Source organism: Dama dama, chromosome X (genome assembly GCF_033118175.1).
Source record: "Dama dama isolate Ldn47 chromosome X, ASM3311817v1, whole genome shotgun sequence".
Classification (NCBI taxonomy): domain Eukaryota; kingdom Metazoa; phylum Chordata; class Mammalia; order Artiodactyla; family Cervidae; genus Dama; species Dama dama.
In genome coordinates, this window is record NC_083714.1 from 8,696,529 (window position 1) to 8,709,683 (window position 13,155).

The following is a 13,155-nucleotide window of genomic DNA, read 5'->3' on the forward strand; positions in this document are numbered from 1 at the left end:
AGTTTCAGAAATGCAAATCCTCAGGCCCCACTCTACTAGATACTGTTGAAGAAGTTGGATGGTCGAGAAACCAAGCACCACACTTAGAGAGTTGGAGAACTCAGGTTTATTACACCGGTGGATCCAGAGGAGTTAACACTTCCAGCTCTGAGCACTGAACAAAAGGGTTACAAAGGTTTTATAGATGGTCCATGACATCAGATTATAGTGGCAGTGTTGACTGTTAATAGGCTAGTTTAAACTAGGGGTTTCATGCAAGTGTTGTTAGGACACAGTGGGGGAGGGGGGTGCCTGACCTTTACACAAACAAACATGGTTAAGCAGGCAGCTCCTGGCATTGTTTTAAGTTTCCATTTTCCCAAACAGTCGTAACTTATGTGACTTTGCAAGGAGAAAGCTGAGTTGCAAGAAGCAAGCTGAGTTACAGAAGCAGAAGGAGTATTTAGTTATTTCTAGCTGGGTGTAAGTTTTAAATTTTCCTCTTCAATACTTCTGGAGTGGAGCCCAGAACTCTGAACTTTAACAAGCTCTCCAAGTGATTCTGACAGGAAAGAAACTTCTAGAAACACAGTAGCCCAGCATTGGTTTAAGTGTACAGGGTTTGATGTGACTGGATTCTAAGCCCAGTCGCACCACTTATCAGCTTTGTCACCCCCAGCAATACTCTTCACCTTTTGGAATCCCATTTCCTGCAACTCTGAGGTGGCCACAGTAAAGACATCTCCCTGATAGCTGTGCAAGCAGGCTTGGATAGGACAGTGTGTCTGTCCCATTCAGGTGGGGTCTCACGTAGCCCTCAGCTGAGGGGAAGGGGCACCCTCTCTTGCCCACCCTTCTCCATGTGACTGCCCTCAATATGGACCTGGGCTCACTCAAACATGTTCTCTTGCTCAGTTGACTTGTTTTGGTGATTACCTGTTTCACCCCAATAAACACCATTCCCTTCCCTTTTTGGTTCCTCATCAGTAGAATGGAGATCATGAGAAGTGCTCTTGGGCTAGAGCTAGGACGTGAGATTACAGGGAAACAATCTCTCCCATACCCTGGTGGGCATGCTTCTCTCGCTCCTTTTCCTCACTGCTGTGATTGTCCTTCCACGTGTGCCCAACATCACCTCCTAGAGGGAGCACTCCTGCAGCATTCTTGTAGGAAGAAGCCTTACGGTTTTCTCAGAAGAGCTATGGAAAGCCCTGCTCTGCTTCCACCCCATCTCGGTCTTGCCTCAGTCTCGGATTGCCTGGGCTCACCTCATTTTGTGCATGGGGGTGAGGCCAGGAGCTGGGAGGCCTGGGGGCATGATGGGAAGGGGTGTCAGTCACCACTCGGGCAGAAAGGCTAGTCTGGAGGCTCTGAGCAGTGTGACCCTAGAAGTTGGAGGCTCAGTGAGCTCGGTGCACCTTGGAGTCTACACACTGACTGATCCTGGGGCTGATCCCAGATGAAACAGGGCTGCCGGCACCTCCAGCATCCAGATCTTTAGGTGGCATATGAAAATGTACATGCCAGTGTTTCATCCCAGATCCCCAAATCAGACTTGCAAGGGTGGGACCCTGGAAGCTGCATTTGAATCTCAGTGGCAGAGTGATACTGAGGAATACGTTTGAAACTCTGGCAGGTCAATGGTGGCAGCAATCTCCAGTGAACCTGCCATATCAAGGTCATGGAGGGGCATGTGCAAGGTTAAGGTCTTGAAAGATGGCTTTTGAAATCTCCAGGTAGCTTTGGAATTGATGACAACTCCAAGCTTCCACATATAATTTTACAGCACGATTTTAGTGTTTCATCATATTCAAATTCCTTGGACTTAGAAATTCCCAGGTGGCTCAGACAGTAAAGAATCTGTGTGAAATTTGGGAGACCTGGGTTCCATCCCTAGGTTGGGAAGATCCCCTGGAGGAGGGCATGGCAACCTGCTCCAGTATTCTTGCCTGGAGAATCCCGATGGACAGAAGAGTCTGGTGTGCTTGAGTCCATGGGGTCACAAACAGTAGGACACAACTGGGCGACTAAGCATACACAAGTGACATGGTCAGTAGCAGATAACCACAAGCCATTGGTAACCAGGTGTGCAGGACCCCGGCTGTGGATTGTGTGTGGTTTAGCACTGAACTGAATGACCTGGGCTGAGAAAGAATAAGTAAATATGTATTTGTTTGTGCTAAGGAGAAACACAGGTGAAAGTCATTGGATAATAGACTCTTTGCTACTAACGGATAAGGGCACATGCAGGTGATGTGGGCCAGGAGGAGGCTGCACTCCTAGAGGAGGAGGAGTATTATTTAGACATTCCAACTATGGACTATCTGAAATGCGATGAAGCAGAAGTTTGAGGTGAAAGACACAGTGGTTTTATTGTGAATCAAAACAGCTCACCTTTGCAAATTAAAAAAAAAAAAATCACATGGCCATGTAAGTTTATCCCCATAACCTGGGGCTAAAATTTTTTCCTGACTCATTGGAAAAGACCCTGATGCTGGGAAAGATTGAAGGCAGGAGGAGAAGGGGATGACAGAGGATGAGATGGTTGTATGGCATCACTGACTCGATGGACATGAGTTTGAGCAAGCTCTGGGAGTTGGTGATAGATAGGGAAGCCTGGCGAACTGCAGTCTATGGGGTTGCAAAGAGTCGGATATGACTGAGCGACTGAACTGAACTGAGTTGAACCTGGGACAGTGACAGTTGATTCTTTCTAAGAACAAAACCACACTCAGGTTCATGTTCAATCTTTAATGTTTATTTTCTCATTGGGTTTTACAAAATAAACTGGCTTTTGTAATACTTTTCTTCCTCTCCAAAAAAAAAAAAAAAGTAATAATGAAATCTTGTTTCGAGTTAGGATAACAATCCATGGGCTTTAGAATTTACCTGTTAAACTACCTTTCACTGTATTCTGACAGCAACCATGTTTAGCTGAATGGAGACTTTTCTGTGACCCACTTCCCAGACCCTCCTGGTCCACCTACTGTTCAGGCAGCCTGGGATGACTTACTCGTCTGCACTTACACTGCTGGAAACCTGTCGGAGCTAATTGACGAATAAGTTAAAGAATCAAGCTTGCTTGGTTTGGGACAAATGACTGCCTTTTTTGGGAGGACATGGGTCGATGAGGGCAAAGCACCTGCTTTGCTACAATCTATGCCAACTGGATGGGTTCTGAGCAGTCAGCCTGGACTCCAGATCTAGACAAGCCGACCTGAGTCTACGATAGCTGTAGTCATCTTCCACAAGGGGACAGAGAATGGCATGTAGGGGATCCAGTCACTGTCATTTAGGAAGACAGCCAGGAGTCTGTTCATTTGGGAAACCTATTCAGTCATTGAAGAAGAGCTCCTCCCACAAATGGAATCTCAGGGAAGCCAAGGGTGAACATTCTTGCAGGGGCTGACAAAACTTACTGCACGTCGAGGTTTCATTCAACCTCACAGTGACCACATGCAGATCAGCTGTTAACTTTGTTTGGATTTCAGACTGCTTTTCCAAGAACTATTGGAAGGTAGTGCTAGTATACAGGGAACATCTCTGTCACTGGCTTCATCTCTCAGGGTTTTTTTTTCCAAATGGATAAGCATGGCAGGGAAAAGTCAGGGCTTATCTTAAGGAGGAATCCGATCAATTGTGGATACCGATGTGCCACAGGAGGAATGGGAAACCCATGTGGCTTTTCTGTAAGAAACATGCCTTAGATCTTAAACACGATTGCTGCTTTGTATCTGATACAGGGGTTTTTCATGTAATAAAAGAATGCATGTCTACCTTTAAAATACGATGTAGAGTCAAAAGCCATGTTGAGAAAATATCTGGAAAACTAGACATCTGGGCAAGTAGAGGGAAGTACAGACATTTAAAATATTTTAAAAAGTTAGTGGTGTGAGGGTTTTGGGAAGAAGAAACTGACGATGACCATGCCACTCGCAGGTGCTGGAGATGGATCCAGAGTGAATTCAAGTGTGTTCCTGAGGCCTTGGATTTCCAGAAGGTGTTTACATGCCATGTGGAGTGGGAGGATCATGCAGTTCACACAGACGGGGATTGTTGCTAATGGCGTGGCTGAGAAGTCTGCCTGATGCCCTGTTGGGCACAGGGGGAGAGTTTAGCCTTGTACTTCTTGGTTGATCTCTTTGTTACTTTCTTCAAGATTTTCTTATCAAACAGTTCTTTTTCTCGGTAATGCACAGGTGGCCCTTGCAGGTACTTTGCTTCTGCCTCCTTGTAGTCCAATCCATCCACTATAGCAATTGAACAAATGATTGCTTCTGGCAGAAGAACTTCCAGAAGGAAGCTCACTGGGTCATCTCTCGTCAGAGCCAGCGCTTTCTTGTCTACGTGTCTGTAGATTTCTCGTAAATGGCTTACCACCACATCCAGCTGATCGTCATCCTCCAGGTATGTTTCAACGCAGATCACATACCTCTCTGAATTCAGAAATGATTCCAGCCACTTGGATTCTTTCCTGCCTTTGACGATGTCCATAAGATGAGAGTCAGCCCCCTTTGTTTTCACGATGAAGTCCACCAGCTTCTGGTTGGCTCGGTCCTGAGCAGCCCTCATCCGGTCAGGGAGGATTCTCTTGCAGTGCCTCTTTGCAGCCACAGAGGTCTCCTCCTCAGAATCTTCCAGGTCAGAATAATTCAACTTGGGGAAATCCATCTGCAGATCCCCTTCTTGGATGGCTTTCCTCATGGGGTAACTGATGTCAGCAGCATAATAGTCCAGGAAAGAGCCCACAAAATACCCACAAACAAGCCCTTCTCTGTAGCTGGAAATCAGTGAGAAACACCAGTTGATACTTTCCCCGTATACTTTGCTGGCTCTCTTCATTAACTTTTCTTTGCCATTATAATCCAGATGCTTCAACCTTCGAAGAGGAACTTGAATGCCACTCTTCTCACAGTTCATGTTGGCCTCAATCAAAAGCACCCTTGCAGTCTGCTGGGTTGGGCTGACACTCTTGACCACGGCTGGCCAAAATGGGTGATTCTGAAACTTAAACCAGACCAGCATTCCTCTCTCAATGGGACATGGCTCCCCTGGGAACACCATGCTTGTCAGCTGTCCCGCTTCCTTGCCCCCGCCCTTCTTGATGGCACTGGTGGGCTTAATAGCATTTGAGCCAGCTGAGGGTTGAGATTCTTGCCACTCTTCCTCACACCCTGGGGCCTGCAGTTTCCTTTTTCTGTTTACTAGGTGGAGTGAATAACACAGGCTCAGGTTAGGGGCACTGGAGGATGCTGCTGAGCCTTCCGAGCCGGAGTTGCAGGTGCCCTCTCCAGGGTCAACATTCCCCGAGGAGGCAGCATGTTCAGGATACACAGCCAGGGACTTTTGGCAGGTGTTGTGCGCCCCCTCTTCCAGAGCCTTGGGCACAGTGGGGATGAAACCCAGTGTAAGTGATGGAAGCATGCATCCACCTCTAACATTTACACCCACCTCCTTCACTGTACAGGGCAAGGACATAAATTTTGAGGCGTCCCCCTTTTCCTTGCCCTCTTTCTCATGGTCATCTTCTGAAAGTGATGGGAAGTTTGGATGCACCCTGGGGCTCTGAGATGACTCTGTTTGCATGTTGCTTGGGATCAGGGCAACGAGTGTGCACACCTGTGACTTGTCGCCATATGGGGCATCCTCCCTCTCTGAAGGTACCACGGGTGGTTTGGAGCTTTTCCTTCTCCTCACACTTCTCCGTAGGCCCTGAATGGGCTCCTGACGACTTCTACGATGTTGCTTTTGCAGTCTCCTTGGAGACTGCGTCTTGGACTCTGGATCACCCACGACTCTTGCTGGAGTGTAATTTCCATTCTTACTCAGAAGGTCCCAGGCCATTGTAATAGCGCATATGTAGGTCATTTCCTCTTCTTCTGGGGTACTGGGCTCCGGCTGGGTTGCTAGTGAGGTGGTGATGGATTCAATCATGGACAGTTTTAGGGTCTTTATCTTTGTTCTTTTCACTCTGATTTTTTCATCTACTGAGAGTATTTGAACTTCCAGAGAAAGGACCCTTTTTCTCTTCTGTTGTGCTGAGGCTCTGGGTCTGGACAAGACCTTGGCGGGCCAAAAGCGGCCTTTCCAAACACATAGGACATACTTGGCATCCATCATGATTCAACTAGGGCACCAAGGATTAGTTAGCTGAGGCTGAGGAGTCTGGCCGTCATACCACAGCTACGGCAGGTCTCCCTTAAATGGTGTGCTTGCCCACACCCTTTGCTTAGGTCTACAAAGAGTTTACAGCTTGTGCAGCCTGTGCTTTCCTGCCCCAATCTTCGAAAGATGCCTGAGGTTGTGTTTTCAATGGCCTATAATGGAGAATACTGGAATATGGAAAAGAAGAAAAGAGTCAGGACAGGTTGGGGGGAGGGGGATAAGCCTTTTGTGAAAGTGGAAGGCTTGGCCAAAGAGCATTAATGAGAGAGAAAGCAAGGAAGTATTAAGGCTGTTTATCCATGCACCTAGAGGTTAGAGACATGGCAGTTACATGGGGAGAAAATACCAAATGTACTGGAGGAGTTTTATAAGTCCTCCAAACACAACACCTTGCCTTATTTGTTACTGTGTGTGTGTCGCTCAGTCCCATCCGACTATTTGTGACCCCAAAGACTGTAGCCCACCAGGCTCTTCAATCCATGGAATTCTCCAGGCAAGAATACTGGAGTGGGTTGCCATTCCCATCTTCAGGGGATCTTCCTGACCCAGGGATAAAACCCTTATCTTCTGCACTGCAGGCAGATTCTTTGCCATCTGAGCTATGAGGAAAGCCCTATTTGTTACTACTGTGCATGAAAGGGCAATTGTGTGGGGAGGCGGGCATATCATGACTGGGACCTTGTTTGTGTCACTGGACATCCTGTAACTTGTGTATCCCTTGGGGCCAATTCCAGGAGAATGTTTCACTTTTTCTTTCCTAGGGAGCCAGTGCCCCACTGCCTGTGCACCCAGGGGAGCCAGAGGTGATCATCAGCATACAGATATATTGGGTGTCAGCACATTGCTATTTTAAATAGCATGAGCTTGGAATCCAGAGGTGCATAGAGAACTGATTCCAGATGAAATGCTTAGGAAAAGGGGGAGGGCTTACCTTGGGCATGTGGATCTTGGCAGGTGTGGTTCTGGAACTGGATCTGTTGATTCCCAGACTCGAACTGTACATCTGGCAGACACTTTGCCCTGCTTGGTGCTTCTGAAGTGCACAGAATTCTCTCAGGGATCAAACAGCATCAACTGTACAGACCCAGGATATAAGCACCTCCAAAGTGTATCTAGAAAATGCAAAATCAGATAGGAAATTTAAGCCACTGAACCAAGGATTAGTTCATCATGCTTCCTTCCCCAAGTCTGGAATGCATGCCACTCTGAAACAGAAATGTTAGTTAAATCTCACTTATAATGTGGGAGTCACATTTCTCCCTTCTGTTGCATTTTGAAATACTTCCATGATAAGCTACTGACTTTCTGCCACCCCTCCTATCTCAGAGGAGTGGGGACGACCAGCTAGAGCCTTCATCTGCCCTGAATACATAGGTTTAGTAGGAACAGCCACAAAAGACCCTGAATTGCCAAAGCAACCTTGAGAAAGAAGGGTTGAATAGCCAAAGAAACCCTGAGAAAGGAGCCTCAGAATCAGGCTCCCTGATTTCAGACGACACTACAAAGCTATGGTCATCAAACAAGTATGGTACTGGCATGAAAATGGAAACACAGATCAGTGGAACAGAAGACAGAGCCCTGAACAGATAGCCTTAGTAGTGCATCTGCCCTGAAAACATAGCTTTAGTAGGAGCAGCCACAAAAGACCCTGAATCACCAAAGCAACCTTGAGAAAGGGGCCTCAGGAATCAGGCTCCCTGATTTCAGATGACACTACAAAGCTATGGTCATCAAACAGGTATGGTACTAGCATGAAAACAGACACACAGACCAGTGGAACAAAAGACAGAGCCCAGAAATACAGCCCGGTGCATATGGTCAATTCATGTATGACAAAAGAGGCAAGGGTAGATTGTCACTGAACATCACCAAATCCGTGTGCCCAACACACAGCAAGGCCAAACAATACTCAAAACATTGGAGTTTAGAACAGAGAAAGGTTTATTACAAGGCCATGCAAGGAGATGGGTGGCTCATGCCCTGTAAACCCCAATGTTACTGAAAGCTTTCATCAAAGCCCTTTTAAAAGCACTAGTTGAGGGAGGGACATGGTTAGTTGTTATGAACTTCTTGTTGTCAGAGCCTCTGTTCTTGAGGTCAGGTCATGGTCAGATGAGGTGTTCCTATAAATCTCTACCAAATGTTATATAAATACCAAATGTTATCCTCTGTCCCGATAAGAAAAGGCAATGTCCCAAGGTCCTGGGCCTGGCTAAGAGGAGGCAGAGATCAGCTGGTAGCTCCCTCGGGGCCAAGTCCCCAGACCCTCCTCACCTGTCATCACTGAAGGAGCCAGGTGCCCAAACCAAGTGGCCCCTCAGGCTCCTCAGGACTCCCCAAGGGGGAGACAGCAGGCCCCACAGACAGCAACCCAGGCTGACTGCCACTGCTATAGGGTCAGGGGAGATAGGGACAGGGGAGAGGTTCACTGCTTGCCTCAAAGACTAGTGGAGGGCCTCGGTGAGGGCTCTGGAGCCGTACAGGACACAGCCCCCAGCCTGTTCTCTGGGGTGCCAGCTAAGGCCAGGTGAGCTGGAGGCCTCAGGGAGAAGGCCCAGATCTGCCTTTTACCTTACTCTCCACTTCACCGGCCACCACTCCACTGTTGTCTGACCCGTCGCTAAGCATCCTTTCTTAACAGTTGGTAGCTTGTGGGCAGTGCCCACTGCTGCATTGTCCAATGGCTGAGCAGGACCACTAACTGTCGTTCATTGATAATTGGTTGCCAGTGGGCTCCACCCACTATGACCCTGACCAATGGCTGAGCAGGACCACTAACTGTCGTTCATTGACAGTTGGTTGCCAGTGGGCAGGGCCCACTGTGAACCAACCAATGGCTGAGCAGGACCCATTGCCTGGTAACAGGGTGTGGAGTAATAATGCAGAGCAACGGCTGCTGTGCTAGGGGCTGAGCTCACTGTGTTCTGTTATAATTCTCCCCTTTTCTTTGATTCTCCTCAGTCTTGAGGATAACACACGAGTATGTTTAAACTTGGCAGAGGAACTTGTGTTTAGGGTGTCTGGGTTTCAACCTCCAATTCTAGTTCATCCTTCCCCAAGTCTTTCAGCAAATGTGGCAACAACCTGTCTAGCTGTTTCCTGTTGAAGTGGGGCATAGTCATACCTTGATTGGGGAATTGATACCAAGTTATAAATACTCCCAAGTTCCAAGTCCTCAATTCGAGTTTTATATAAGAAAGATTTTGTATAAAGAATTCAGGACAATGAGCCTGAAAACCAGCCTGGATCTGAATGCAGGAGAATAAGCCTGAAAACCAGTCTGGGGAGGCGTGTTGTCTGGTAGCCAGACTTGCAGAAGTATAATATACCAAATTATTTTAGGTTATGAGTAACTTGAGGGGCATGGCTTCTGAATATCTGGAGAACATAGATCAAAATCAGTAATATTCCAGACAGAGACCCTAACCATTATAATCATATACACCAGTTGACTCAGGAACCAATCCTTCTGTTATTCTCATCAAAGTGATAAGGTGCCAGAACTGGGGTAAGAACAACACATGTCTCAAAGACCCTGGTAAAATGGTATTTGGTAATGGAGGGCCGTCCTCTTTTTGCTCTAAAGGCGTCACCATTTGCCCTGAGTTGCTTACTTTTTCTTATTTGACCTTCATGCCCCCAAGGGATTGTTCTCAACGGAACTGTGTTATTTCAAGGGGCAACGTAAGCAACCCTTGGTTTTAGGCTTTCATTGTATTTTATGAAAACCAGGTTTTTCCAAAGCCAGTACTTCATAACTCACTTAATTAAGCAGCTAACAGTTCCTCTTTCACTGTTCATTCCTAAGTACCAGCATATAGCACAGTCAAAATCCCCTCTCCCTTCAATGGTGAGTGTCACTGTAAGACGTCTTGTCACTCTGATGATTCTGCTGCAGACAGCCTTAGGGTCCATTGTGGCTGCCAGCGAGAGGGAAGATTTGCTTCTCCTACCAGTTTGATGAAAATTTCCTAACCTAATTCAGTGATATATCTGACCTATGTTTGTTTAAAAGGCCTGCCTATGAATTTGCTTGAAGAATAAGCAGTTTTGCAAAGCACAGATTAACTGTCTATTAAAGACTTAAAAGGCGAGGTTGGAGTTCCACCAGTCCGCGAGCTGCCATCCGCTCCGCGCGGGGGTGGGGCGGGCCAGGCACCCCGGGGCGCGGAGGAGCGCTCTAGCTTCACTCTTCTTTCCCCCCAACTTCACACTCCCGGGCACCCTCAAACCAGTCCACGCTGCTGCCCACGCTCCCTCTTTTCTCGCCCCCCCAGCAAACTTTCGGTCCCTCCCTCGCCACTCGCCCGTTACTTGTCGTGGCTCGGGCCCGGCCGCGCCGCCCTGAGGGCTCCTCCGGATCTCCCAGTCTGCAGCTCCGACCATTAGAGGATCAAGAAACATGTCGACCACACTTCTGTCCGCCTTCTACAATATCGACTTCTTGTGCAAGAAGGAGAAATCCCTGGCCAACCTCAATCTGAACAACATGCTGGACAAGAAGGCGGTGGGGACACCCGTGGCCACCGCCCCCAGCTCGGACTTCACGCCGGGTTTCCTCCGACGGCACTCGGCCAGCAACCTGCACGCACTCACCCACCCCGCGCCTAGCCCCGGCAGTTGCTCGCCCAAGTTCCCGGGCGCGGCTAACGGTAGCGCGGCGGCCTGCGGCTCGGCCTTCTAAGGCACCCTCAAGGAGCCGTCGGGGGGCGGCGGCACCGCCCTGCTGAACAAGGAGAACAAATTCCGGGACCGCTCGTTCAGCGAGAATGGGGAGCCCAGCCAGCACCTCCTGCACTTGCAGCAACAGCAGAAGAGGGGCGGCGGCTCCCAGATCAATTCGACGCGCTACAAAACTGAGCTGTGCCGACCCTTCGAGGAGAGTGGCACCTGCCAAGTACGGCGAGAAGTGCCAGTTCGCGCACGGCTTCCACGAGCTGCGCAGCCTGACGCGACACCCCAAGTACAAGACTGAGCTGTGCCGCACCTTCCACACCATCGGCTTCTGCCCCTACGGGCCGCGCTGCCACTTCATCCACAACGCTGATGAGCGGCGACCCGCGCCGTCCGGGGGCGCCTCCGGGGACTTGCGCACCTTCAGCGCCCGCGACGCGCTGCACCTAGGCTTTCTGCGGGAACCGCGGCCCAAGCTGCACCATAGCCTCAGCTTCTCGGGCTTCCCGTCGGGCCACCACCAGCCTCCTGGGGGCCTAGAGTCGTCCCTGCTGCTAGACAGCCCCACGTCGCGCACGCCGCCGCCGCCCTCCTGCTCCTCGGCCTCGTCTTGCTCGTCGTCCGCTTCGTCCTGCTCCTCGGCCTCGGCAGCCTCCACGCCCTCCGGCACCCCGACGTGCTGTGCCTCTGCTGCGGCGGCGGCCGCGGCCGCGCTGCTCTACGGCACCGGGGGCGCCGAGGACCTGCTCGCCCCTGGCGCGCCCTGCGCCAACAACGCCTTCGGCCCGGAGCTGAGCAGCCTCATCACACCGCTCGCCATCTAGACTCACAACTTCGCCGCCGTGGCTGCCGCCGCCTACTATCGCATCCAGCAGCAGCAACAGCAGGGCCTGGTGCCCCCCGCGCAGCCGCCCAGCGTGCCCCTCCCTGCCAGCGCCGCCGCGCCGCCCTCGCTGCCCTTCAGCTTCCAGCTGCCACGCCGCCTGTCCGAGTCGCCGGTGTTCGACGCGCCCCCCAGCCCCCCAGACTCGCTGTCGGACCGCGACAGCTACTTGAGCGGCTCCCTGAGCTCGGGCAGCCTCAGCGGCTCTGAGTCCCCCGGCCTTGACCCGGGTCGCCGCCTGCCCATCTTCAGCCGCCTCTCCATGTCCGACGACTGAGGCAAGAGGGCGCCAGTGAGGAGGAGGAAGGGAAGGCCGTTCTGGGGGTGTTGGAGGGCGCCCCTGCTTAGGGGCAGGGGGGCACAGGAGTGTGGGGGGTAACATCGGCCACAAGCAGACTGCAGGCTGTGCCAAGCACTTGGACTCGAACTTGAGTGCCGGGAGGGGCCCCCACCCCTCCCCTTTCGGTTCCCTCTTCGTTTTTTGTTTTTTATTATTATTATTATTTTTATTATTATTACGAAGTTTCATTCTTGTTGAGCGGGGAAAAAAGCCAACGAACTTTTTGTATTGATGAACAAAAGACTCACAACAGAGCAGCTGTGATGCGAATAGAACAAAAAACCAAACAACAAACGTTTTTAGGTCTCCGATGAGTTTGGGATTTTAGGAAAAATCAACCCAGCACGAGCAGTTATCAACCACCATTCCATATCTTCACTTGAAAAGCATTAGTTACAGTCCAGATGTTGGGACTCTTATCTTGAGAGAAGTTCCTAATTGTTTGTCCCAGACCAGTGTAAACAAACCAGCCAACCACCGCCTTGCTAAACCTATAAGCTTTTAGAATCCAATATTCTGCCAAGCATATGCCTTGATAGTAGACCTCAGCTCCATAGGTGTCTTTTTTTTTTTTTTAAAACAAAGTTATATATGTCTGGAAAAAAAAAACCCTTGCATTCCAAAGTTTCTACTGGTTTCATTGCTACCACTTAGGGGATGTTTAATTTAGAACCATTTTGTCTGCTCTTTCTGGAAGCCTTGGGCAGAGCTTAGTTCGCAATTGTTGGGGAATAACTGCTGAATTTTTAGCTGTTTTGAGTTGATTCGCACCACTGCACCACAACTCAATATGAAAAAAACTATCTAACTTATTATCTTGTGAAAAGTATACATTGAAAATTTTGTTCATACTGTATTTATCAAGTATGATGAAAAGCAATAGATATATATTCTTTTATTATGTTAAGTTATGATTGCCATTATTAATCGGCAAAATGTGGAGTGTATGTTCTTTTCACAGTAATATATGCCTTTTGTAACTTCACATGGTTATTTTATTGTAAATGAGTAAAAAAAATCTTAATTTAAGAGATTGTATGTAATATTTATTTCATTAATTTCTTTCCTTGTTTACGTAAATTTTGAAAGATTGCATGATTTCTTTACAGAAATC

General features: G+C 49.1%; 1 protein-coding gene and 1 pseudogene across 1 annotated transcript; one reads left to right on the forward strand and one right to left on the reverse strand.

Moving 5' to 3' along the window:
- Positions 1–4,038: 4,038 nt before the first annotated feature.
- PWWP4 (PWWP domain containing 4) lies at positions 4,039–5,043 on the reverse strand. The gene has a single exon (XM_061136939.1). The coding sequence runs from the start codon at positions 5,041–5,043 to the stop codon at positions 4,039–4,041; it is 1,005 nt and encodes a 334-aa protein (XP_060992922.1).
- Positions 5,044–10,466: 5,423 nt separating this feature from the next.
- On the forward strand, positions 10,467–12,035 carry LOC133052365 (mRNA decay activator protein ZFP36L2-like; annotated as a pseudogene).
- The last annotated feature ends 1,120 nt before the right edge of the window (positions 12,036–13,155 follow it).

Coding starts and splice junctions, on each gene's coding strand:
- PWWP4 (XM_061136939.1), bottom strand. CDS start 5,043: ATGGTGTTCCCAGGGGAGCCATGTCCCATTGAGAGAGGAATGCTGGTC.